Source organism: Protomyctophum parallelum (genome assembly GCF_964188405.1).
Source record: "Protomyctophum parallelum genome assembly, chromosome: 12".
Classification (NCBI taxonomy): domain Eukaryota; kingdom Metazoa; phylum Chordata; class Actinopteri; order Myctophiformes; family Myctophidae; genus Protomyctophum; species Protomyctophum parallelum.
The window spans coordinates 36,609,934-36,634,340 of record NC_139712.1 but is presented as its reverse complement, the minus strand read 5'-3'; the positions used below and the strand labels follow the sequence as shown (position 1 = coordinate 36,634,340).

At 45.1% G+C, this 24,407-nt stretch overlaps 1 protein-coding gene across 1 annotated transcript in view; it reads right to left on the bottom strand.

Moving 5' to 3' along the window:
• Positions 1–1,879: 1,879 nt before the first annotated feature.
• Positions 1,880–24,407, bottom strand: part of cubn (cubilin (intrinsic factor-cobalamin receptor)) — a 77,322-nt gene continuing 54,794 nt past the window's right edge. The window contains exons 49-67 of the mRNA XM_083778708.1: positions 23,934–24,102; positions 22,845–23,048; positions 22,594–22,743; positions 20,664–20,785; positions 19,706–19,931; positions 18,584–18,771; positions 18,015–18,171; positions 17,277–17,426; positions 16,632–16,820; positions 12,916–13,045; positions 12,220–12,437; positions 8,656–8,861; positions 7,933–8,095; positions 7,503–7,711; positions 6,005–6,146; positions 4,417–4,598; positions 3,729–3,894; positions 2,934–3,169; positions 1,880–2,045 (exon numbers count right to left, since the gene is read on the bottom strand). Of these exons, the coding sequence (XP_083634834.1) occupies positions 1,938–2,045; positions 2,934–3,169; positions 3,729–3,894; positions 4,417–4,598; positions 6,005–6,146; positions 7,503–7,711; positions 7,933–8,095; positions 8,656–8,861; positions 12,220–12,437; positions 12,916–13,045; positions 16,632–16,820; positions 17,277–17,426; positions 18,015–18,171; positions 18,584–18,771; positions 19,706–19,931; positions 20,664–20,785; positions 22,594–22,743; positions 22,845–23,048; positions 23,934–24,102 (3,315 nt within the window). The 3' untranslated portion in view covers positions 1,880–1,937. The remainder of the gene's footprint in view (positions 2,046–2,933; positions 3,170–3,728; positions 3,895–4,416; positions 4,599–6,004; positions 6,147–7,502; positions 7,712–7,932; positions 8,096–8,655; positions 8,862–12,219; positions 12,438–12,915; positions 13,046–16,631; positions 16,821–17,276; positions 17,427–18,014; positions 18,172–18,583; positions 18,772–19,705; positions 19,932–20,663; positions 20,786–22,593; positions 22,744–22,844; positions 23,049–23,933; positions 24,103–24,407) is intronic.

The window sequence follows — 24,407 nt, the reverse complement described above, 5'->3', positions numbered from 1 at the left end:
GATGCCGGATCTGTGGTCGTCTGCCCTGCACAATGTTGTCTCTAAAACAGCTTGCCAGATACCTGTCAGGGTTATAATAGTTAACTAAAAACTAATGAAACAACGGAAACTAGAACTGAACAAATATTGTCGTTATATGACTGAAAAAACAACAAAAAAACAACACTTTACGCGAAAACATGATGACTAAGCTAACTGAAACTGTATACAAAGCTAACAAATAAGCGTCAACTAAAATCATGGAAAGAAATGTCCTTAGTTTTAAAAAAAGGTAGGGAAAATAGCCGTTGTGAGCTTGTAGATAAAGACATTTTAGAATGTTTTCTCAATCCATATTACAATAAAAGACTAAAACTTAAAACTAATGGAGAAAACAATTCTAAAACTAAGTCTTTTCACTAAATTAAAACTAAACAATAATGTAAAAAATAAATAAAAAACTATTATGAACTTCATACCTGCTATCCCGCACTGATCGTGTGGTCAGCTAGCTGCCCCTGCAGTGTCGTCCCTAGCTCCCCCAGATAGCTTGCCTTTATATGGTCCAAAACCACAACCACTTCCCGGCACTGTCAATGTGGTCATGTCCCGCAAACACCCTCCCCCTGACCTGAACCCATGCACCCACTGCTCGGGTTCAAACTTGACAAACAAACAAACACGAATGAAGGGCCGTTCATAGTGAGCACTATAACTACTGTATAAAAAAACATTTGTTTTAAGAAAATTACAAAGTATAGGTGTGTAGTTATCGTTATAGTGCTCAGTGTGCACGGCCCGTAAACAGAGTAGGCCTATACAGTATGTCTGTACTGTCACAGCACTTGAATCAAAGGTTAAACGTCTCTCCATTAAACATTAAACAACAGACTAGGCATATTTATTTGCTCTTAAATGCACCATATGTAGCTATTTGGACAGCATGTGTTTGCTCAGCAACCCAGAATATAGAGCAGCACATCAGCAGATCGATGCGGTTTCCAAACATAGCCTTTAATCTAGTTCAAAATGCTGCAGCGCGTGTGCTGACAGGTACCAGAAGAAGAGACCATATCACTCCTTCACTGGCCTCCCTACACTGGCTCCCGGTCAAATACAGAATTGAGTTCAAAATTCTTCTCCTCACCTACAAAGTTCTCAATGGTCAGGCACCACAATATCTCAAAGAACTCATTGATCCCTACAAACCAAATAGAATACCAGTGCGTCTACAGTATGCAAAAATGCTTACTGTCCCAACAATATCAAAAGTTACAATAGGAGGCAGGGCGTTTAGGTCCCAGGCACCTCAGCTGTGGAACCTTCTCCCGGCTTCGGTCCGTGGGGCTGACACGCTCTGCACATTCAAGACTAGGTTGAAAACCTTTCTCTACGACAAAGCCTATAGCTAGACCTGTCTCCAGTACTCGCTCACCATTCACAAGGTCAAATAAGTTATTATGCTTTGGGAGAGATTCACTTCAAAAAACTTGCTGCTCAAAAAACTTGCTGCTTTATTCCATTGTCACAAATTCCACTGAGTACACATTTGATGTTATGTAGATGTTATGTATCTACAAAGAAAAATTCTGATTCTCAAACAAACAACATTGGTTGAAGATTTTCCATTTACATCGATTCATCTGAAAAACACATGTGTAAACATCCGTGTGTGTGTGTGTGTGTGTGTGTGTGTGCGCGCACATGTGCCTGCGTGTGTGCGTGCATGCATGCGTGCGTGCGTGCATTTACTTTTTACACACTATACAGTGTGTACCGTATGTACAAAGTTTATTTAAATTGCTCATTTTTCCAGGTCGATTTCTCTAAGATCACAAACACTGTTGCATATTAAGGGTCCTTTTTTTCCCCGAGTCACATTATATTATGTAGCGTTCTCTATGTGTGTGTGTGTGTGTGTGTGTGTGTGTGTGTGTGTGCACGTCGACGTGCTCCTCTCAGCTGCTCCAGGTGAGTCTAAAGCCGGAGGGCAGAACTGCGTACTGAGCCTGGAACACGATGAACACGTGGTGGGAGGAGGACGTGAACGGAGCGATGTTGGTCTCCTGTCGAACACCACACACACACGCACACGCACGCACACACGCACACACACACACACACACACACACACACACACACACACACACACACACACACACACACACACACACACACACATACAGGCTCAAAGTCTCTGCAGCCAGACTGTTGGCTTACTCAATTTTCACCCCGTCAGACTCTGTACATAAAGCTACAGTGTGGTCATTTCCGTCGGGTGGCTGGAAGTGCCGTTCAGGCCGAATTAGTGCTTGGCATCGGAGACAGAGACAGAATTAACCCTTCACTAAACCCCACCTCAAAAGCGATTGTCCAACGCCAATCCAAATCGTTGCTATGCTTGGCAAGCTTTCGCAACCTCATAGCTGACAATGTCATTTTGCATGGCTGTGATGTTGAACACATACACAGCTTAACCAGTGCATAGCCTACTGAAGGCCTTGTCCAGTGCATAGCCTACTGCAGGCCTTGTCCAGTGCATAGCCTACAGCAGGCTTTGTCCAGTGCATAGCCTACTGCAGGCCTTGTTGTCCAGTGCATAGCCTACTGCAGGCCTTGTCCAGTGCATAGCCTACTGCAGGCCTTGTCCAGTGCATAACCTACTGTAGGCCTTGTTGACTAGATTTAGAAGACATTTGTCCAGTGCATAGCCTACTAGGCCTTGTTGACTAGATTTAGAAGACATGTGTCCAGTGCATAGCCTACTGCAGGCCTACTGTAGGCCTTGTTGACTAGATTTAGAAGACATGTGTCCAGTGCATAGCCTACTAGGCCTTGTTGACTAGATTTAGAAGACATGTGTCCAGTGCATAGCCTACTGCAGGCCTACTGCAGGCCTTGTTGACTAGATTTAGAAGACATTTTGAAGCACTTGCTACTGAAATGGTACATACCGCTCCACAGTAGGGTCCCACAGGAGGCGAGGAGGCGTCGTGCCCGTCGTACAGCTTCAGGAAGTTGTTCTGGCAGTCGCCGGGGTCATCGATGCTGATCTGAGCGAAGGTGACGGTCACCACGCGGCCGTTGGGCGCCCTGATGCCCCACTCGCAGCGCGTGCCGTTGGGGTAGGTGCCAGGGTAGTTGGGGCTGGCCACGGAGCCGTGGTCGCCGTACAGCGTGCCACCACAACCTGGCGGAGAATGTCGTAGAAATGTAGATGTAAACATGTAATGACACCCCTTTATAAAGGGTATCTTTGTAGTTGGTCCTCTAAATTGCAGTACAGCCATTTCCTCTGAGGTTATCTGTCACACCCCTGTGGTGGTGTTTTTGTTTCACTCTGTTACTGTGCCATTTGTTGAACCTATAGGCTCATATCTTGAGGCTATAGAGTTGGGGGTTGGCTGTTGAATGCTATAAAGGCTGTGATCCTTTTGCTGTTCCTGGAGTCAGACTGGGTTTTCCATTACCATGACAGGTCATGCAAGTCTTGGCTCCTTACTCAAGTAAAATCCTCATACTTCCAAACTCTGAATTATTGTGTTGCCTTATTATTAATGTATTGTCCTTCTGAGCATGTGTCCAACAGACTGCCTAAACAAGAACGTGGCAAATGTTTAGTAGAAAAATAGAAAATACATTTCTTCGTTTTTAAAAGATGGAGTGCCGTGATTTTTTTACTTTTTCTGTTTTGTATGTGTCTATGGAGTTAACGAGGGCGCACATGTGCGTGTGTTTTCAGCTCTCACCCTGAGGGGAGGAGGTCCACGTGGCCTCGAAGCCGTTGCGTGCTTGTGAGATGTCACTCCTGAAGCCCAGGTAGAGCAGGTTGGATCCGGGGAAGACCGGCGACGGCAGCGCGCTGCCACAGAACTTCCCCAGCAGAGGAGAGGTCGCCGTGCTGCCGTTGCGCACCTGACGATGATCACATAACAAGAATGACACGCGTATTATTATACAAAAGGTAGTTTCGAGTAAGCGATCTGATTGGTTGAAACAGCCTTCTAGCCGTGCTTCAAACCAGCATGATGGAACGCCTAATCAAAACAAAGAATGCAGCTGCTCTGTTCTCCCAGAGCTCGGTGGCTAGGCTATCTAGTTTCTTGGGACATGTATGGTCGTAGTGGTGACATTAAACAATTAAACTTTTTTTTTTTTTGTGATTTAGTGAGTTTTGTATCTGTATAATTGTAATATTGCTTAATTGACTGCCAGGTGAAACAAGTGCTCTCCATTGTGCATCTCTGTGCTCTTTGGGCCGCATGCATTTTCAGGATGCAATTTGGCATGCACTTAAAGTGCTCGTTATGCAGAATGTCTCATCAGTCCCCCTCTCCACAAGGAGGAGCAGTGCTCCAAAGCATTATGGTCATTGTAGGAATTCCAGCAATCCGTCCTAAAATGCTGATGTCGTCGGTAATGCAAAACGCGGCTCACCTCCAGGAAGTCGAATTGACACTGGCTGTGGGACTCCAGGTCGAAGCTGTTGAAGAACAGAGAGATGGTGTTGCCCGCCGGAGCCTGCAGGACAATGGCACAGTCCAGGTTGTGGGGGTAGACGTCTGGCCACCCGGGGCTCTTCAGGTAGCCGTACTCCTGCTCGTACGTGCGGGTGCAGCCTGAATGAATAGTTTGAATAGTGTATTTTATAGTGTAGTTACATGTTAAAAAAAACAGTGTTTACAGTACATACGTATCAGGGGTGGCACCGAAAAGGCGTAGGCTGAAGCCAAAGCTTATTTTGCCTAGCCTTTTTTAAGAGTAACTTAGTTACTGACAAAAAACAAAACAAACAAAACAAAAACAGAACAGAGAAGAAAACAGAACAATATTTTAGAACGTAGTTTAAAAATAGAAGAGGGACCACCGCTCATCTGCTGAAAAAAACTTTAGGGAGGTGCTAAGAACGTAGTTTAACAAACAAATTGAAAACAATAAGCTGAGAACAATAATCACGCTCAATCCAAACGAGGAATAAAGTTATCGATCTTATAGTAATGTTTTACATCAACCTTTTAAATGTTTTTTGTTATCAAATGTTTTTTATTTTAAGACAGAAATCACAATAAGACAAGTTAACATCATGAATGACTTAAAGAAAACAAAACACATATAAAACACATAACAGCAAAAGCAAATAACACAGAAACAAAAAACAAACAAAGGGTGCATTGCAAGGGGGGTCTTCCATGGAACCCCATATGTCCTCATGGCAGTTCTCAATTGTAAATAGAAAAAAAAAAGAGTTACCAGGCAAGTTAAAAATATCACATAAATTCTGGAAAGAACGCAAACCATTAACATCAAATAAATCACCCAAAGTATGAATCCCCTTGGAACTCCATCTGGGAAAACGAATAGGACGATTGTCCAAAAGCAAACCATCATTGTTGAACACTGGGGAAAGAAAATTCCATTTCAAATCAATCTTGCGCAATTTTTCAGCCGTTCTCCACACTGTTACTAACTGAGAAATGATTGGCCCAAAGCGAACTTTGCATTGACTATTCCTTATCTTTGAACCTTTTAAATGTTATGAGTGACATACCGCTGATACCGGTACATAGTTTTAGCTCTTTATCTAGCTCTGGTCCATAGCCCTAATGCCATTTGCTGCCATTGCATTAAGGCTATGGGACTGTTGTCTTCCTGCCCTCGCATGAAATGCAGACCAGCCTCTCCTCTGTTGCGGAAATATAAAGAACGTTTTACCTTCTCAGAGGAGAGGCTGGTCTGCATTTCATGCGTGCGAGCACAGGAAGACAGTCTTTATCTAGACTATTCCTAAGGTAAACTCCTAATTTAGATATACATCTGGGTTTTGTGTTTTTTTGTTTGGGTTTTTGTTTTAACACACAAGTCTCCCTGAGGTTGTACTCAGGGTCTCTCTTGTTTCAAACAGCTCCTGTATGGATGATGGTAGTGTTTTTTTGACCACGCACGCACACCAAGAGCACACACACAAAGGACTGACATGACTGAAAACAGTCGTGGCGACTGAGAACCTGAATCCATACAAACCCACCTGCAACCTGGTAGTTCACTTTCAGGCCGTTTCCTGCCATGAAAGTGTCAGACTTGAAGTGCAGGTGCATGGTCCGGCCATAGCTGTAGAAGTCAGGAACACTTTCCCCGGCGCAAAACTTGTGCGACTGGCCGTAATCTCCCTGGAAAACAAGAGTGAGTGCAGAGAAGAGACTTAGAATCAGTCAGAATATTAAGAAAACATCTTTGGACATTAGAATCAGGCTCATTCAATTCAAAATACTAAATCCGTTTTACTGGACCCCTTCAAGGTTACATATAGGATCGGAATAAAAGACACAGGCAATTGTTAGCCTGGAGGTGTGAGATGGCAGAGGGCACACTACATTAACCTGACGCTGCCAGATGGGGGCGGTATTGGGTAACCATGTTCCCCAACACAGCACTCATCTGGGATCTCTCAGGGAGTTGAGCTGACACAAATCCGTTCCGTACCGAACCAATCAGCGTGAGCTAAGGGCGGGATATGTGCGAAACCGGATGTGAAGCTATATAGACACGTCAATATGATTGGTTGTGTTTGCACGCCCACACGGTGATAGACAGACGGTCCCATCCAATCATCTACCAAGTATCTTGAAAAAAAGGAACAGCCCCGTCATCGAATTTGCTTCCGCGATCCCAGATCCCAATAAGCTGTGAAACAAATTTGTGTAGCAAGCTTCTTGGATCTGGCAGTGTCAGGTTAACACTACATGCCATGCTCTGCTATCCAAGAATACTGGCTCAATGATTGTACACAAGAAAATCTGTGATATTTTGAACAGAAACTTTATTTTCAGCCCTAGGCTTTATGTGTTAGGACTCCCTATGCTTCTTGTCAACTGTAATAGAACCGAGGGAGAATGGTATGGATCCACACCAGCAGACACCACAGCAGATCATAACGAGGGGGCTGGCTGACGATGCAGCTTATGAACGGGTTGTTTTGTGTTGTTTGGTGTTGTCGTCATGTTAGTTGAACTTAGTTCTTTGTCATTTTAGTCTAGTAATGTCCGTCCAGTGATGTGTTTGTCCGGGTTTCGTTTTGTCTTTTGTTTTTTGGGGGATTTATAGTGAGTGACATCACAATATCATATCATCAGTGTAATTTTTAAAGTTTTCAAATAACTGCAGTGGAGTAAAAGTATAATATTTGCCTCTGAGATCATGTAGTGGAGTAGAAATACTGAACATTGGAGAGTAAAAAATACCTCAAAATTGTACCAGTCACTTTACACCACTAGGTATGATACGATCCAGTACATGGCGTTCCTCAACTCACCAGTGGAAAGTCCCTCATCTCCTCAACTCACCAGTGGAAGCACGCGGGTGAACATGTACTGTATGTCAGACATTACTATTATTAACCCTACCCCAAACCCCAAACCTAACCCTAACCGCAAGGACGACGCAACGTAATTCGGAACAAAGCAGGTTCACTCCCTCTCATCTCCTCAACTCACCGGTGGAAAGTCCCTCTCATCTCCTCAACTCACCAGTGGGAAGTCCCTCATCTCCAGGTAGTTGGTGGTGCAGGCCTGGCCGGCCTGGAGGGCGAAGTTCTCCACGGAGACCCTGACGCTCTCCTGGGCCGGAGCGTCCAGCGTCCAGCGGCAGGAGATGAAGGGAGGGTACGCGTTGGGGAACAACGGAGAGGTCAGGCTCTGGGCGGTCGCAGTGGCGTTCTGTGTGCCACCACAGAGCTCTGTGGGGAAAGGAACAGGATCTATGTCAGTGGTACTGTGTGTGTGTGTGTGTGTGTGTGTGTGTGTGTGTATGTATGTGTGTGTGTGTGTGTGTGTGTGTGTGTGTGTGTGTGTGTGTGTGTGTGTGTGTGTGTGTGTGTGCACAGCATTCGACATTAGCTCGCAGCACAGAACATATACAGTAAAACACGAGAGAGAGAGAGTGTTGAGAGTGCCTTACGGTCAACCGCCCTGTAGGTGGCGTTGAATCCCGCCTTCTGTACGATGCTGTCCGTCGAAAAGCGGACGGTCAGGAAGTTTCCGGCAGACACGAAGGAAGCAGGCATGGTGGTCCCACAGAACGTCCCCACCAGAGGGAAGTTCATACTGTCACCGTCATACACCTGAGGAGAGAGACAGAGAGAGAGAGAGAGACAGAGAGAGAGAGAGACAGAGACAGAGACAGAGACAGAGACAGAGAGAGACAGAGAGATTATTTATTTAGTTTAAAAAAGGCAGGATACAACACTTTTTGTTTTGTTTTTCTTCTTACAAATTATTTGATCGGCCCAAAACATTGTGTTTATTGTCATGATTTGTCACAACTCGAGTTGGCTTTGTCCGCGGCGTAAACGTTTTTAAATAAATACTTTTAAAAAAGTCTATGAGGAAAATGAACGGGGAATTATTTTCCGGGTCTGGGAAGGGGGCGGGACTGCCACGCTCTATACTGCTGCCTAATTCATTACATTTTCACTAGAAACAGACTGTATCAAATATGAATGACTGACTAGTAGTGACTATCGTGAACGAAAAACGTCTGCGAACCCCTTGGAACCAGGGGATGAGCGAGTGACGCCAGGACTTCGGTGCTCTATTCTGCACCTTTTTAATAAAAGTATTATTAGGGTATGTATTATTAGTAACATTCCCGGACGACCTCACCAAGACGACGACCCCTCACCGTGACATAGTCGTAACGGCAGTTGCTGCCGAACGGGTTTTCCAGGTCGAACGTGACGAAAGTGAGGTTGATGGCCTTGTTGACGGGCATCTCGATGGTCCACACGCAGTCCAAGTTGGGCTCGTAGCGTCCGTCCAGGTTGGAGTCCGGCGAGCCGAACATGCCCATCGGCATGGACAGGTAGCCGCCGCAGCCCTGAGCCGGCCCTGCGACACACAGACCAAAATCAAATCAAATCAAATCTAATCTAATTGATTTGTGTAGCACATATATAAAACAACTCTCATTGTGCTTCAAAGGTCAGAGAAAAAACTATACAATGCAGTGCAATACAATACAATACAATATAAGACAAATGTAAAAAACAATGTACAGTATATGGTACAGTAGAAAAGAAAAACATTAAAAGCAGTTAAGAGCAACAAGGCAAATATTTCCTATTAATATAAAGTGCAGGAGCATCAGGGAGATTTAAATGCTTGTGAAGATAAGGATGTCAGTCTCTGACCAGTCAACACTGTCAACAGCATTGACGGACAGTAGTCACAGTAATGAAGTATAGTTTTTGAGTTTACTTCACTTCTCGACTATTTGTATTATTATAATTATTTGTATACATACATGACTTTCTCTTTCAAAGACTGAATCCACAACATTTGAATCACAACATTTCAAATAGGCTATAGTGAAAATAGCAGATCTACAAAATCACAATGTGCAACCATTGATGGCTTAAAACCGTACTGTATAATATACACCTCCATTTTCCCTATACGCCACATCTCCCTGCCAAAAATAGCCGATCTACTACAGTACAAGCTCACAACGTTGTGAGCTTGTAGATGATCGGCTATTTTCATCGGTCAGGCCAGACGATACAAACACAGGCTTCAGCAGTTCCCCGTGATGGCCTGCAGGGGGCAGTAAACGACTAGAAGTTCTAGGAAAAGAGGTGTGTTTATAATCTGAATGCCACAGAAAAAGTCCTGTGTCACAAAGCTGTTTGTTTTTTTATCCCACGATTTTGCAACCACCACTTTTTTCCACCCAGTGTCAATTATCTAATGTAATCCTGTTAGAGGTAGTTTCAATGCACAGCAATAAGGAGGCCTCTGATAAGCAGTAGTGGTGGTGGAAAGTAACTAAGTACATTTATGCAAGTACTGCACTTAAGTACAATTTGAGGTACTGAAGTATTTCCAATTTCCAATACTTTTACTTCTACTCCACTACATCTCACAAAGCTTTCTGAAGATTTTTATATATTTGAAAACTTAAAATGGGATATTCTGCATAGTGAGTAGGCCTACATTCTACTTTTGGTACTTTGCTCAGCTCAGCTCTTTGAGTTCACACAAACCCTCAAAGCTGGGCATAGGAGGGGCCAGCACCCCTCAACAAAGACAGAGGCATGCCTCTTTCAGAGGCATGCCTCCTTCCCCAATCCATCCCCACACCAACTTGTGTTTTGGATAGGGCCGGGACTAATTGCGATTAATTTAGATTAATTAACTACAGAAAAATTAATCGCGATTAACTACAGATAAATTAATCACACCTTTTTTTTCACCGCGGAACGTTTCTCACTGGGCGCTTTTCTATAGTACTGAAAACTGGAAATAATAAAAAGTCACCCCATTTTGTGTTGCCTAGAACTGGAGGTCTGACAAAAAACAGTAACAATATGAGTCACTCACTGATGTACTGAGATGTACTTGTTACTGTTACTAATTATTTTTCAGACCTCCAGTTCTAGGCAACACAGAATGGGGTGACTTTTATTATTATTTCCACAACGGGTATATTAATGACAGTAAAATGTTGAAAATGAGTGGTATTCTGTAGTCACTATTCATTGATTCACTGGGATACCAAAAAACATTTAAAAAAAAGGTTTCTCGCTGTTCTCGGGTTGAATATCGATATGCGATTAAAATGCGATTAATCTAGATTAATTAATCGCAAAGCCTCTGATTAATTAGATTACATTTTTTAATCGAGTCCCAGCTCTAGTTTTGGAACATGGGAGTACAGTACCATTAAGGGAGATAGACTTCTCTAATATTCAGCCTTTTATGGACCAGGGTCCACTTGAAAATCAGCGTATTTGCCTGTGACCCAACTATCTGACAGATGGGTGGGCCATCTGACAGATGGGTGGGCCATCTGTCAGAAAAGGTAGCAAGTATTTTATTAGGCCCGCTTAGTTGTGATGGTCCATATGGCCAAAGGTTGGGAATCTCTGCGGTAGAGAATTAATATGATGGAATACTATTGGACCACCCAGTGGGAATAAAATGGAGGAGGGCCTTTATTGTGACACCATATGTGGCAGTGAAGGGAGTGATTTAAGCTTCAGCATGGCAGTGAAGGGAGTGATTTAAGCTTCAGCATGGCAGTGCAGTGCAGTCACTGCTGGTCACACAGCTGGCATGGCTAAATCTATTTTACTCTGTCCTGCTTTGTTGTGTGTTTTCTTTCACACATGCACGCACGCACACACACACACACAAGACAGGATGCACTTGTGTTGCTTGATTTCTTGAGGAACAAAGGCTGTGTCTGTGCAGAAAGCAGTCAATTAAACCGATGCACGCACGCACACACACACACACACACACACACACACACACACACACACACACACACACACACACACACACACACACACACACACACACACACACACACACACACACACACACACACACACACACACACACACACACACACACACACACTCTCTCCTCTCTGGAAATTACAGGCTATATAGCTCTTACAGGCAGACCCATTGTATGACCCCATTGTCCAATTATGCCCTCCTGGGAGTATTTTTGTAGTTTGATAAGATTACGACACACTCAGATTTAAGGATGAGCAAGTGCTGGATGGGTTGAGACAATAGAACAGAGCTACCAGCCTACCACACAGACACACCGGATAGCACGGCCGGGGGCTTAGATGCAACAGCTGAGCTCCTTGGACACTAAGTAAAGTGATGTTTGTCAGAAGCTATCAGGTTTTTCAGGCCAAGGCAGGACCCCTTAAGCAGGTACCCCCCTACAGAACCCCTGAAGCAGGGACCCCCCTACAGAACCCCTGAAGCAGGGACCCCCCTACAGAACCCCTGAAGCAGGGACCTCCCTACAAAATACTATGTACATTTATGTAAAGTTATGTGGGGCTCAGGGGTAGAGTGGCCGGATGGCAACCGCAAGGTTCACAGTTCGAACCCGGGCTCCCCCAGAGTTAGAGTCGAAGTGTCCTTGAGCAAGACTCTGAACACCTAATTGCTCCCGATGTGCTGGTTGGTGCCTTGCATGGTTTCCTCCGCCATCGGTGTATGAATGTGTGTGCACAATCTATGTAAAGCGCCTTGGATAAAGGCGCTATATAAATGCACAATTTTTTCCCCTTTTTTTGTGGCTAATTGATGTCAATTCCGCTCCTGCCTGTTCCCGTTGACTTTTATTCCCGTCCCATACCAATCCCAGGATTAATTAAAATTTGAATCCCATCCCGCGGGAATAACAATGTTGTCATCCTCTATGGCCCCCCACCTACCCAGGGTCTCTCTGTAGGTGGCCCTCCAGCCCAGCCCGTTGACCGAGGAGTCCGTCCTGAAGACGATGAAGAGCTGATTGGCGGAGGAGCGGAGGTCGGGTGGGAGGGCGGCGCCGCAGAACTTCCCCAGCGACGGAGACAGCGTGTCGGGCCCGTCGAACACCTCCACGTAGTCATAGCGACAAGACGACGACGCCTCGATCTGGAAGGTGTTGAATCTTCCCACACAGAGAGAGAGAGAGGGGGAGAGAGAGAGAGAGAGATAGAGAGAGAGTGGGAGAGGGTGGGAGAGAGGGAGAGAGTAATGGAGTATTTGTGGGTGTAATTTTAGACAGATCAGTAACTCTGTAAAAGTAAGTCAGAGGTTCAAATACGATGCAGATGCTGCCGTACAGTAGTTCCGACCATAAACGATGCCGACTCGCGATCCGGCGGCGTTACACCCATGACCCGCCGGGAAACCAAAGTCTTTGGGTTCCGGGAGTATGGTTGCAAAGCTGAAACTTAAAGGAATTGATGGAAGGGCACCACCAGGAGTGGAGCCTGCGGCTTAATTTGACTCAACACGTGTACAAATGAAACCAAATTCGGTTCCATTTGTGCAAAATGTGTGCTCTCAGAAGTTGGGGGTGTGAACTACTAGTTTGATTATATTACATGGTGTATTATCTGTGTGTACTAGAGAGTCGGTCTTACTTGAGTTGGATGATGGTGTTGGCGCGCACCATGACGTGATAGGTACAGTTGATGTTGTGTTGGTAGTTGGTCATGGACAGGGCTGGACTGCTCACTGTGCCTGCTGTCGAATTGTAGAAACCACCACACGCTGCAGGACACGCACACACGTACGCACAATTTACAATTTGGGCATTTAGCAGACGCTCATAATCCGACTTACAGTAAGCAAGATCAACACATGGTATATAATACCTCAAATACATAAAGAATAGTCATCAAGAATCATACGTAAGCTGGCCCAGGCCGTAGCGTAACGGTCTGGGCACCGGACTGGTGATCCAGTCGCGGTGTGCCGCGGGTTCGACTCCCGGACCCGACACAGCCTTTACCGCATGTCATCCCCCCATCTCTCTCCCGTTTCCTGTCAGCCTACTTTCTATCCCTTAAAAAAAATCAATAAAGGCGTAAGCCGCAAAAAAATATCTTAAAAAAATAAAAATAAAGAATCATACGTAAGCTAAGAACCTAACATCCGTCTAAAATCGGAATATCTATAAATGGATCTATGTATTTACACTATAGAGTGCTATGTTTACATAAAATGCTATCTAAATTACATACATTGAGCCTATGCATACGGTCGTCGAGTCTAGGGCAAGTGCTACGGCAAGTGCTACGGTAAGTCAGGCTAAGATGGAGTCTAAAAAGGTGGGTTTTCAGACTACGGCGGAAGTTTGGGAGTGAGTCTGCAGTTCTGATTGCAATTGAAAGTGCATTCCATAGTTTGGGAGCATTCGCACAGCGCACGTAACTACGTACGTACACACGTCGCACGCACCTACGTACATATAGTTACCGCACACGCACACACGCACACAGTTTCTACAGTTTCTACATCAACATTTTAGGGGGCCAATTTCTCTGAATGCCATTTTGACAAGTTTTTTGTCCTCCCAGTGCTTATGAAATTGTACTACAGTATCTCAAGTACATCTATGTGACAAATACAAATCTCTTGTATCTGGCTCTTGTGTGGGGTATACCCCACACGGTGCACGGGCTGTTTACAGCGCACCAGAGGAGGGGAATGTGATCCAGAATGTGTGGAACGCTTCATTCAGGCCAGCCAAGAGGGGAACGCCAGGAATGGCAGGACGGTGCACTTTTTGAACAATCGCTGGGGATTTGACCACTCAGCCAGATGGGGAGGAGAGACCAATGGAGGCGATACACACAGAAAAAAGAGATCAGAAAGAGACTAAGACTGGTATTACTAAAAATGCCTGTCCCTAGAGACTCATGTCCAACTGAGTGCACAGCAGCAGTGGAAGAAGTACAGCGGTTTTGAATAGCTGATCAATAAGCTCAGAGCTGGTTGGTTAAAAAAGTGCTCATTGAATTATGAGAGTGTACTAATGGGGTCTGTTTGGTTCCATTTGTACACTCTCAGAATGACAGACCTGTGAAGGTAGCTTGCGTACTCCACCATCAGTGTTGGGGAGTATAAAGCTACATGTAGCTGAGCTACGTAGCTGAGCTACATTTTGCTGTAGCTTGTGGTATTTTAGCTACATTCATATTTGTGTACCTCGTCAAGTAGCTCAGCTACTTTTTGGGTCATTTTGCGTAGCTTAGCTACTCAAGTTACAAGCTACAATTTTGGGCAATAACATGAAATAAATATATTAATTTTGACCATTGGTTGCTGTGTTAATTATTGTACTAGAACCCCCTTTGAAAAATCAAGGACTGTTCATTTTTCTGATTGCTTTGAGGGCTGCATGTCACTGCAGCACTTGACAAGCCAACAGCTGCCTCTAATAATTGGCCTCTGATTGGCCCTGGTATCACAAATATAGGCCCAACTTTCTTTTACAGTTAAGTTACAGTTTAGGTAACTTGTGTTAAGTTAAGATTTATCATTTATGTATAGGTGTGGGCGTGTGGATATCAAGATACCATTATTATTTTTACAGTTAAGATGTGTTAACATTGACGATCAAATGCCATGTATAACAAACAGCTCCTCTTTTATTTGTGTAAGTCTCTGTAAGTCTTTTTTTTATTTTTTTAAATAAAACTCAGTTGAGAGGCATATTTCAGCTGGCATCGTGGCATGTGACTTTTTTGTAGGATATTATATGTTGTTTCATATACACGCATGTACATTCTCAATTTAACGCTGAAAAATAAAAAGTAGCTGAGCTACTTTGAGCTACTTTTTCCATGTAACTGTAGCTTTACAAGCTACATCTCTCCAGGGGTAGCTATGTAGCTTGATCAAGCTACTGCCATGCTGAGCTACTTGTAGCTTTACAAGCTACGCTTTCAAAGTAACTTGCCCAACACTGTCCACCATAACAGTTGGGTTCGGGATGGCTCCCCGACGAACCGAACTGATGTCTGACAGGCAGATGTCAATTCATACTCACCCCCTACGTGCACACACGCACGCACACCGACTCACTTGACCCAAGCAGTGTACACTACAACCAGCACAGTGCCTACAGTATATAGAGCACCGAAGTCTGACGTCAATATCAGTAGAGGGCGCAAATTCACAGGTTCATGTACTTTTTATTTGCATTATAATCCCCATAGGGGGATTTTAGATCGCCTCATATAAGAACTGTGTTTGAAAAATAAACATGTCATCCCGGCCGCTTCACTCATATGGATATGAAGAATCAACTGAATGAGAGAAAACGCTAATGTTACTGCTACTGAATTAGTTACATTTTCGCTAGAAGCAGACTGTATCATATATGACTGACTGTTGCAAACGATACAGAGACACCTCCCTGACAATAACGCCGAGACAGCTTGTTTATGTTTGGACCACAACGCTTATAGTAGACGATATCACCCCATGTTATTCTCCATAGAGAAATTACTTCCGCAAACCAGGGGAATGGAACGGATGAGCGAGTTACGTCAGGACTTCGGTGCTCTATATCACACAGACGCATGGAGGTTTGGTCATTTCTAGCAATAGGTTGTGTGAATAGTCATTGAGGGAGATTTCAGCTGTATTTGTACCTCCTGAAAGATGGCTTGTGTCTCTTACAAACTACCTCTGCTTTTCACTGCTTCATTGCTGACAGAATTATGGAACTGGGCTGAATGCGGAAACCAAACCAAATGTATCATGCCCATCTTGAACATCTGACCAATCGCAGTAGACTAATTATTTAGGCAACTTCACAACATCTTGGATCCACAGGACATCCAAAATAAGTTCAGAGACCGTCCAGATGACGATCTGAATGATTATGACGTCATATTGTAGTCCATAGCCAATGTAACTTCTGAATGACGTCATATTGTAGTCCGTACCCAGTCCAACCTCTGAATAGTATACTGTAGAGCCTGGAACTACACCTCCCGAAATATGAGTAATCTAATTATCATTTCCGTTCACGAAAATATATTTTAAATACATATTTCTTTATTTCCATTTCTGCTATATATGCTTAGATGATTTCTATTTATATTATGATACATTTGCGCGACTGTAGTGTAAAGATGAAATGGAAGTGGGGAGGAGGCTCCTCTTCCGCTTTATATTTTACTCATGATAGAGCTTCCGTTGCACCAGACTGTATGACGGAAGCATTTGGAAATTGCGAGACGCAACAGTCTGGCAACGCCAGACTAACCTCTGAATGGTGTCATATAGTAGCCCTGCCCAACCAACCAAACTTTGCCTGTGCTGTTTGTGTGTGTGTACTTACGATATGTGCGGTATTCGGCCATGAAGCCATTGTCGTTGATACTACTGTCAGAGTAGAAGTTGATAAACATGGGTCCGAAGCTGGAGAAGGGACCGGGGATGGTGCTTCCACAGACAACGGCGATGGGCGTGCCGGAGGTGCTGGTCCCTCGGTAGATCTTCACCCCGTCCATTCGACAGTTGGTCTGCTCTGGAGGGACGTGAAGAGGGGAAGCAACGTTATTATAGTTTTAGCATCCTACCGGGACCTCTAGTGCTCATGGTTTTCTATCCTACCTGTACTTTTTGAGTGGTGCAACCACTCCTACAACCAGCAATGTCCGTGTACACCTATATATATATGTATCTGAGCACCAGTATATGACTATTGGTACCAGTAGGGGGCACCAGAAACAGAGAGAGGGATAGTGCTGCTCTGTTGCCTTACTTGCATTACTTTCATTACTGCTATTATTTTTAATGTTTTATGCCTTGCTTTTCTTTTCATTCTTTCTCCATTGCTCTGTTAAGCACTTTGAGCTGCATTTTATGCCATGAAAGGTGCTATGCAAATAAAGTTGTATTATTATTATTATTATTATTATTATTATTATTATTATTATTATTATTATTACTATTGCTAAGAAGGAGGTGCAGGTTACTGTACGTTCAGTTTGGAACACGCGGAACGTGAGGATGATGATGGTGGTCGCTCCGGCGTCTATGGTGTAGTTACAGTTGGCGAAGTCTGGATAGTGGCCGGGGTAGTTGGGAGACACCACGCGGCCACTGGCCGCCGTGAAGTTCACCCCGCAGCCTGCAAGACAAGAGGGAACGAGCGAGGCAACTTAAACGAGGGTTCAAGTATCAGTCGCCTCTAACAGAAACAACACATCAAGACTAAAGTGGCCAATGGGCACTATTTATAGTGCAAATAGCCGATCTACAAGCCCTGCACAATGTATTGCGAGCTTGTAGATTTTCACTATTGATATTTTTTGAAGAATTCTACAAAATCTTAAAATGTTGGGGAGAATATACAGTAGCAGTGCATTGATATAAAAAAAAAAATCTAAATACTTGCTCTAAATGCTTGATCTCCTTAAAGAGGGTATGTGCGTGACATCATCGTACACAAAAGTTATGCGGGAACGCCTACTAACGCCTGCATCCATCTACGCCAAATAGAAAAGTCCTATCTGATTGCATTAAACAACGTTAAACTCACTTTGCCACTCGATTTGCCACTCACTTTTTGCCACTCTGAATTGACCCGTTTGCTGATCGGTACAGTTTTTTGGGGGGGGTTCCGTTGCAACTTGTTGCGATCATTGTTGTGGAGTGGACTGGGCTTAAGAAAATAAAGGTGCTTCTACTGTGCAGTGTGCATACTAACAATACGTACGTGCAGTGAAGTTGGCAGAGAAGCCCGTGGCGGCGGCGCCTGTGGACTGGAAGCGCAGGGTGATGATGTTTGCGGGGGAGACGACAGGGCCTGGGGCCGTGCTGCCGCAGCCTGTGAGCAGCAGGGCCTCATCCACCTGGGACCGGCCTGACCACGCCTAGCGGAGGAAACACACAACACACACATTTTTATTTTATTCTATTTTCCAGAAAGGGAGAAGAAAACAAGAGAGGCTTAACTCAAACATTAAATAAGTATAAGTAAGCCCAGTGTCTCTGATGTCATGGACACTGGGCTCACTTACTTCCTGGACTACATGTTGTCTCAGTAAGACAGCCCTCCCCCTATCCACAAGGAGAAGCAGTGCAGCAAAGCATTATGGGAATTGTAGTCCAGGAATTAAGTGAGCCCAGTGTCTGTGACATCAGAGACACTGGGCTCACTGCTAAAAATCAAAAATATCTAAAACCACAAAAAAAACACATGCACATAAAGACGCCCAGGAAAATGTTCTAAATCTTCTAAACGTCATTAACATGTTTCTTAAGTGTCCCTATAATCTCACCCACCTTGACGTAGCTGTCCTGGCACGTTCCACTGCTGTCCGTGATCTGGAAGAGGCTGTTGAAGCCCAGCTCCAGGTGGTTGCCCTCGTGGGCGATGACGTGCCAGGAGCACTCGGAGTTGGCGGGGAACAGCTGCGGGTAGTTGGGAGACGTCACGGTGCCCACGTCCGCGTGGATCACCCCTCCGCAACCTATAGGGGTGGGCGATAATGGTGGTAAACATCGTATTGTGATGAATAAATCGTATCTAGTGATGGGACGATTACTCAGCAAACACATCGGCATCGGCCGATTTTTCAAAAATAGCAGACCTACAAGCTATGAGCTTGTAGATCTGCTATTTTTCAATAGCTAAATTATAACATAATGTTTAAAACACCAAAATGGGTTCACGGCCACCCAAAATGGGTTAAACCAATATATTGTCGGTAAAATTAAATAAATATAAAATTAAATAAATAAAATGGTTTTAGCAGATATTTTATTTTATAATAACTATGTTGAAAGATGCATTAAAAAAGTCTGAAAAGGCCCAGGCCGTAGCGTAACGGTCTGGGCACCGGACTGGTAATCCAGTCGCAGTGTGCCGCGGGTTCGACTCCCGGACCCGACACGGCCTTTACTGCATGTCATCCCCCCATCTCTCTCCCGTTTCCTGTCAGCCTACTGTCTGTCCCTTCAAAAATCAATAAAAGGCGTAAGCCGCAAAAAAATATCTTAAAAAAAAAATAAAAAATCTGAAAAAGCCTTTTTTGATCATGAAGGCTGCAAAGGAAGGAACACGTCAATTCCAACCAGTTCCTTTCCCTTTCATCAGGCGCCCCAGGGTGATGCAGTTTAGAGACCAGGATTACTGCATGATTGTTTTGTGTGGGTACCTACCCTATAGGCCGGGACACGGGGAGAACATGAAAACTCCACACAGAAAGGCCTTTTCACCAACTCCACCAAGGCTATGGTCGCTTGATTGTTTAAACATGACGTCATGGGCCGCTATGGTCGATAACGGGCTTAATAAGCCCAAAGCTTATTGATAACTCAATAAGTTTGATATCGGCTTTTTTTCGGGTATTGGTTATTGAGCTCCATCTCTAGCCATGTGTAATGTGTGCGTGGCTAACCCACCAGAGGAGTCGGCTTCCCAGGAGGCCAGGAAGCCTCCTCTGGACACGCTGTGGTCCGCCAGGAAGACGACGGCCAGCTGGTTGGACTGCGACTGCACCGTTCCTGGGGAGGTGGTCCCGCAGTACTGGCCCACGACGGGAGCGCCCGGGTGGCCGCCGTTGAAGATGGTGACCGAGTCCCACCTGCACGTGCTGTGCGCCTCCAGGTTGAAGTAGCTGAAGGTCAGCTGGACGCGGAGCACGGAGAAGCACAGTGGAGACATTTAATCAGGTTTAGAATGGAGCCCAAATCAGACGGTCGGCATCCTAGACAGATTGGGAATCTGATTGGTTTGATCACATCTGAACAGCAACAAAAATAATACAATAATACACATACATTATATTTACGATTCAGATTTGAACCGCATCGCTAGGTGGTGGTTTAAAATGCTTGAGCCCATGCATGTCTGAAAAAAGCCTTATTATATAGTGTGATCACATCAGACACAATTTCACTCAACCTTCTGCAACTCGACCTTCTGGTACAGATTAAACAACCCCTGGTGCTGTGTGTCAAGCAGGGGGAGATTGGGTGGACATTTTTATAGTCTTTGGTATGACTCGGCCGAGGATTGAACCCGACCTCCCAATCTCACGGCGGACACTCCAACCGCAAGGCCACTGAGCTTCAAATCAATCAACACACTCAATGAGACAAGGGCACACTCGACATGGCAAGGCACAAGGGCCAAAGTAGGTTGGTGACAGCATGGAGACCACATTTGTTGCGTCACGGACAAAATGGGTTGACTGTTCTTCAGTGAGAATTGAGCACTCATTGGCTATAGCCCTGGTATAGTACCCAGTACCCACTGCTCCCGTTACTTAGGATGGGTTAAATGCAGGTAACACATTTCACTGTATATGCAAATACCACATGTGGACTATATTCTCATTATATTAGTGCGTTGACTCACTTTAATGGTGTGGCCCTCCGGGGCCTCCAGGAGCCAAGCACAGCGACTGGGCCCCGGGTAGACGTTGGGGTAGTTAGGGGTGGCTATGACACCTCCCTCTCCTGTCTGCCAGCCTCCACAGTCTGAAGAAGGACAGGGGAGGAAGAATAAACATCAGTCCAAATATCCCAGAGGAAAACAAAATATCCCCATTGTAGTGGAAGCCACCACACTGACGGTGGAATTCACAGAGAAGTTGACGTGACTGTGTTGGCAATAGGGCATGCAACGATTCACTCAGCTCACGATACGATTCAAATCACGATATTAGGTTCACAATACGATTTTTCACCAGTTTTTGAACACAAATGTATTTTCCAGACTAATGACAGAAAAATATATTTTGTTTTATTAGGCTATTAATTATTTCTCTTACACAAATCCAGTATTTTCTTCTTTTTATTTTACAATAGGCCTACTGTTTGTTCTCAATACTGTAGTACTATTTTATAATTTCTCTTCCACAAATCTCAAATCCTGTTTTTTTTAACAATACTCTACCCTCTTTTCAATCCTGAGGTAGGTATAAGCCAAGCACTATCCTCTTTTCAATACTGTGTAGCAAGTAGCAAGCAAATAACAGGAAACCTTTAGACAATTCTCAAATCCTTGGATCGTGATACATGTTTTTTAAATTAAATACATTTTAGTTGTCAACAGTTTATATCGATAATACTGTATAACCGTGAGAAAAGGACAGCCTCCTACCAGAGCCCAGGTCTCTACGTACCTGACGTACCAGAGAACGTGTACTTGGCCATGAAGCCCAGAGCTACCCCTGACGTACCAGAGAACATGTACTTGGCCATGAAGCCCAGAGCTACCCCTGACGTACCAGAGAACGTGTACTTGGCCATGAAGCCCAGAGCTACCGCTGACGTACCAGAGAACGTGTACTTGGCCATGAAGCCCAGAGCTACCCCTGACGTACCAGAGAACGTGTACTTGGCCATGAAGCCCAGAGCTACCCCTGACGTACCAGAGAACGTGTACTTGGCCATGAAGCCCAGAGCTACCCTTGACGTACCAGAGAACATGTACTTGGCCATGAAGCCCAGGTCTACCCCTGACGTACCAGAGAACGTGTACTTGGCCATGAAGCCCAGAGCTACCCCTGACGTACCAGAGAACATGTACTTGGCCATGAAGCCCAGAGCTACCCCTGACGTACCAGAGAACGTGTACTTGGCCATGAAGCCCAGAGCTACCCCTGACGTACCAGAGAACATGTACTTGGCCATGAAGCCCAGAGCTACCCCTGACGTACCAGAGAACGTGTACTTGGCCATGAAGCCCAGAGCTACCCCTGACGTACCAGAGAACGTGTACTTGGCCATGAAGCCCAGAGCTACCCCTGACGTACCAGAGAACGTGTACTTGGCCATGAAGCCCAGAGCTACCCCTGACGTACCAGAGAACGTGTACTTGGCCATGAAGCCCAGAGCTACCCCTGACGTACCAGAGAACGTGTACTTGGCCATGAAGCCCAGGTCTACCCCTGACGTACCAGAGAACATGTACTTGGCCATGAAGCCCAGAGCTACCCTTGACGTACCAGAGAACATGTACTTGGCCATGAAGCCCAGAGCTACCCTTGACGTACCAGAGAACATGTACTTGGCCATGAAGCCCAGGTCTACCCCTGACGTACCAGAGAACATGTACTTGGCCATGAAGCCCAGGTCTACCCCTGACGTACCAGAGAACATGTACTTGGCCATGAAGCCCAGAGCTACCCTTGACGTACCAGAGAATGTGTACTTGGCCATGAAGCCCAGAGCTACCCCTGACGTACCAGAGAACATGTACTTGGCCATGAAGCCCAGAGCTACCCCTGACGTACCAGAGAACGTGTACTTGGCCATGAAGCCCAGAGCTACCCCTGACGTACCAGAGAACATGTACTTGGCCATGAAGCCCAGGTCTACCCCTGATGCGTCCGTCCTGAAGTGGACCCACAGCTCCGGGGTGAAGACCACGATGGGCAGGCTGGGGACAGTCTGTCCGCACAACTTAATCAGCTGTTCTCCATCATGGTCACCTGGAGAAAACAACACGCTTTAGTTGAAAAAGACGGAAACCCCCCCCCCCCCCCACCTGTGCAGCCATATTATGGCTCAGCGTGGAAATCGCGCGACTCACCGAGGCGGAACTGGAGGAAGTCCGTCTCGCAGGTCTGGTGGTGTCCCAAGTGGAGGTCCTGGACGAGCACCACGATGGAGGAGTTGACGTGCCGGGGGTTCTGGATCAGCCACTCACAGCCCAGGTTGTTGCTGTAGTTGGACACGCCGTAGCCCGGGGACGTGAAGTTCCCGCCGGCTGGGTCGCTGAGGACCCCGCCGCACTCTGGACAAAACAAGCCACACGATACAATTTACAATTTAGGCACTGTACAAAAACTAACGTTCAAAAAAGCAAACCAAGGGCCACCAAAATCGGTCTTGGTGTCAAATGGCATACAATTTAAGTGTAGGGTTATGATCAAGAAGCTCAACAACACACTTTAGTTAAGGGTCTTCATGCATGCCTTCATTTAACATGCTATAAGTCTGGTGTATGGTCCAGGGTGTCAAGAGTCAGACTAAATACAGTGTTACCAGGGGTCTTCAATGTGTTTCAGGTCAAGGATCGCTTAGAGAGAGATGAAGCAGGGACCCCCACTACATATTGTATAAAAGTGTGTTGCAGATTAATTATAGTCCATAGATAATTTCATAGACTTGTTTGACAGCACTATTATCATCAGCAATGTGTAAATGTATGTTTTTTATTATTTGTATTACATTTTGTATTAATTGGTTGGATTATTTTCAGACATTTAACAACTCAATGCTTAATACACTTGAGCATTGGCTCTGTACTTAATTGGCCTGCTCCCCCTCCCTCTACACCAAACTACTAGCTTGAGCTAGTAGATCTGCAATTTTCTGCTAATGTTTCCCCCAGAATAGGGATACTAGGGTTCATAGTTCACATCAACAATTAGGGTTTGGATTTGTTTAGTTCTGTTTTATATTCCTGGTTTTAATGGTTGGGTATTATTGAAATAATACTCAAGAGGAGTCCAAAGGGTAGCACGCACATCTCAAAAAATGGTGCTGAACAAAAGATACATACAATGAAAAAGGAAGTAAGTCCACATTATAGTATCCTTTATAGTATACTTTGTTAGTAGAACAAGAGCAGAACAATAAAGTCTGACTAATAAAGTATCCTGCCATCTCCTCTGACCTGCGGCCTGGTTGGAGGAGTAGCTGGCGGAGAAACCTCCGTTGGAGTAGGAGGAGTCGGTACGGAACACCACCACCATGGTGTTCATGGACGAGTGCACCTGGGTGCCCGCTGGCACCGTGCCGCAGAGGCGCTGTCGAGCCGCGTCCTCCCCCCGCCCGTTCCACAGCTGACACACACACACACACACACACACACACACACACACACACACACACACACACACACACACACACACACGGAGGGTGAAGTGAAACAGTACAGTGGTCTCGCGTAGCCAGACAACTATTCCACAATCTCTGAATGCTATATAGAGTATGGAACAACACCTCCCGAAATCCGAGTAAGGAAGCTGCCATTTCGGTTCCGTTTTAAATATATTAAAAAAATATATATAATATATTTATATATATTAAAAAAAAATTGCTAAGCGGAATGTAGGCTCCACTTCCGCTTTATCGCTTACTCATGATA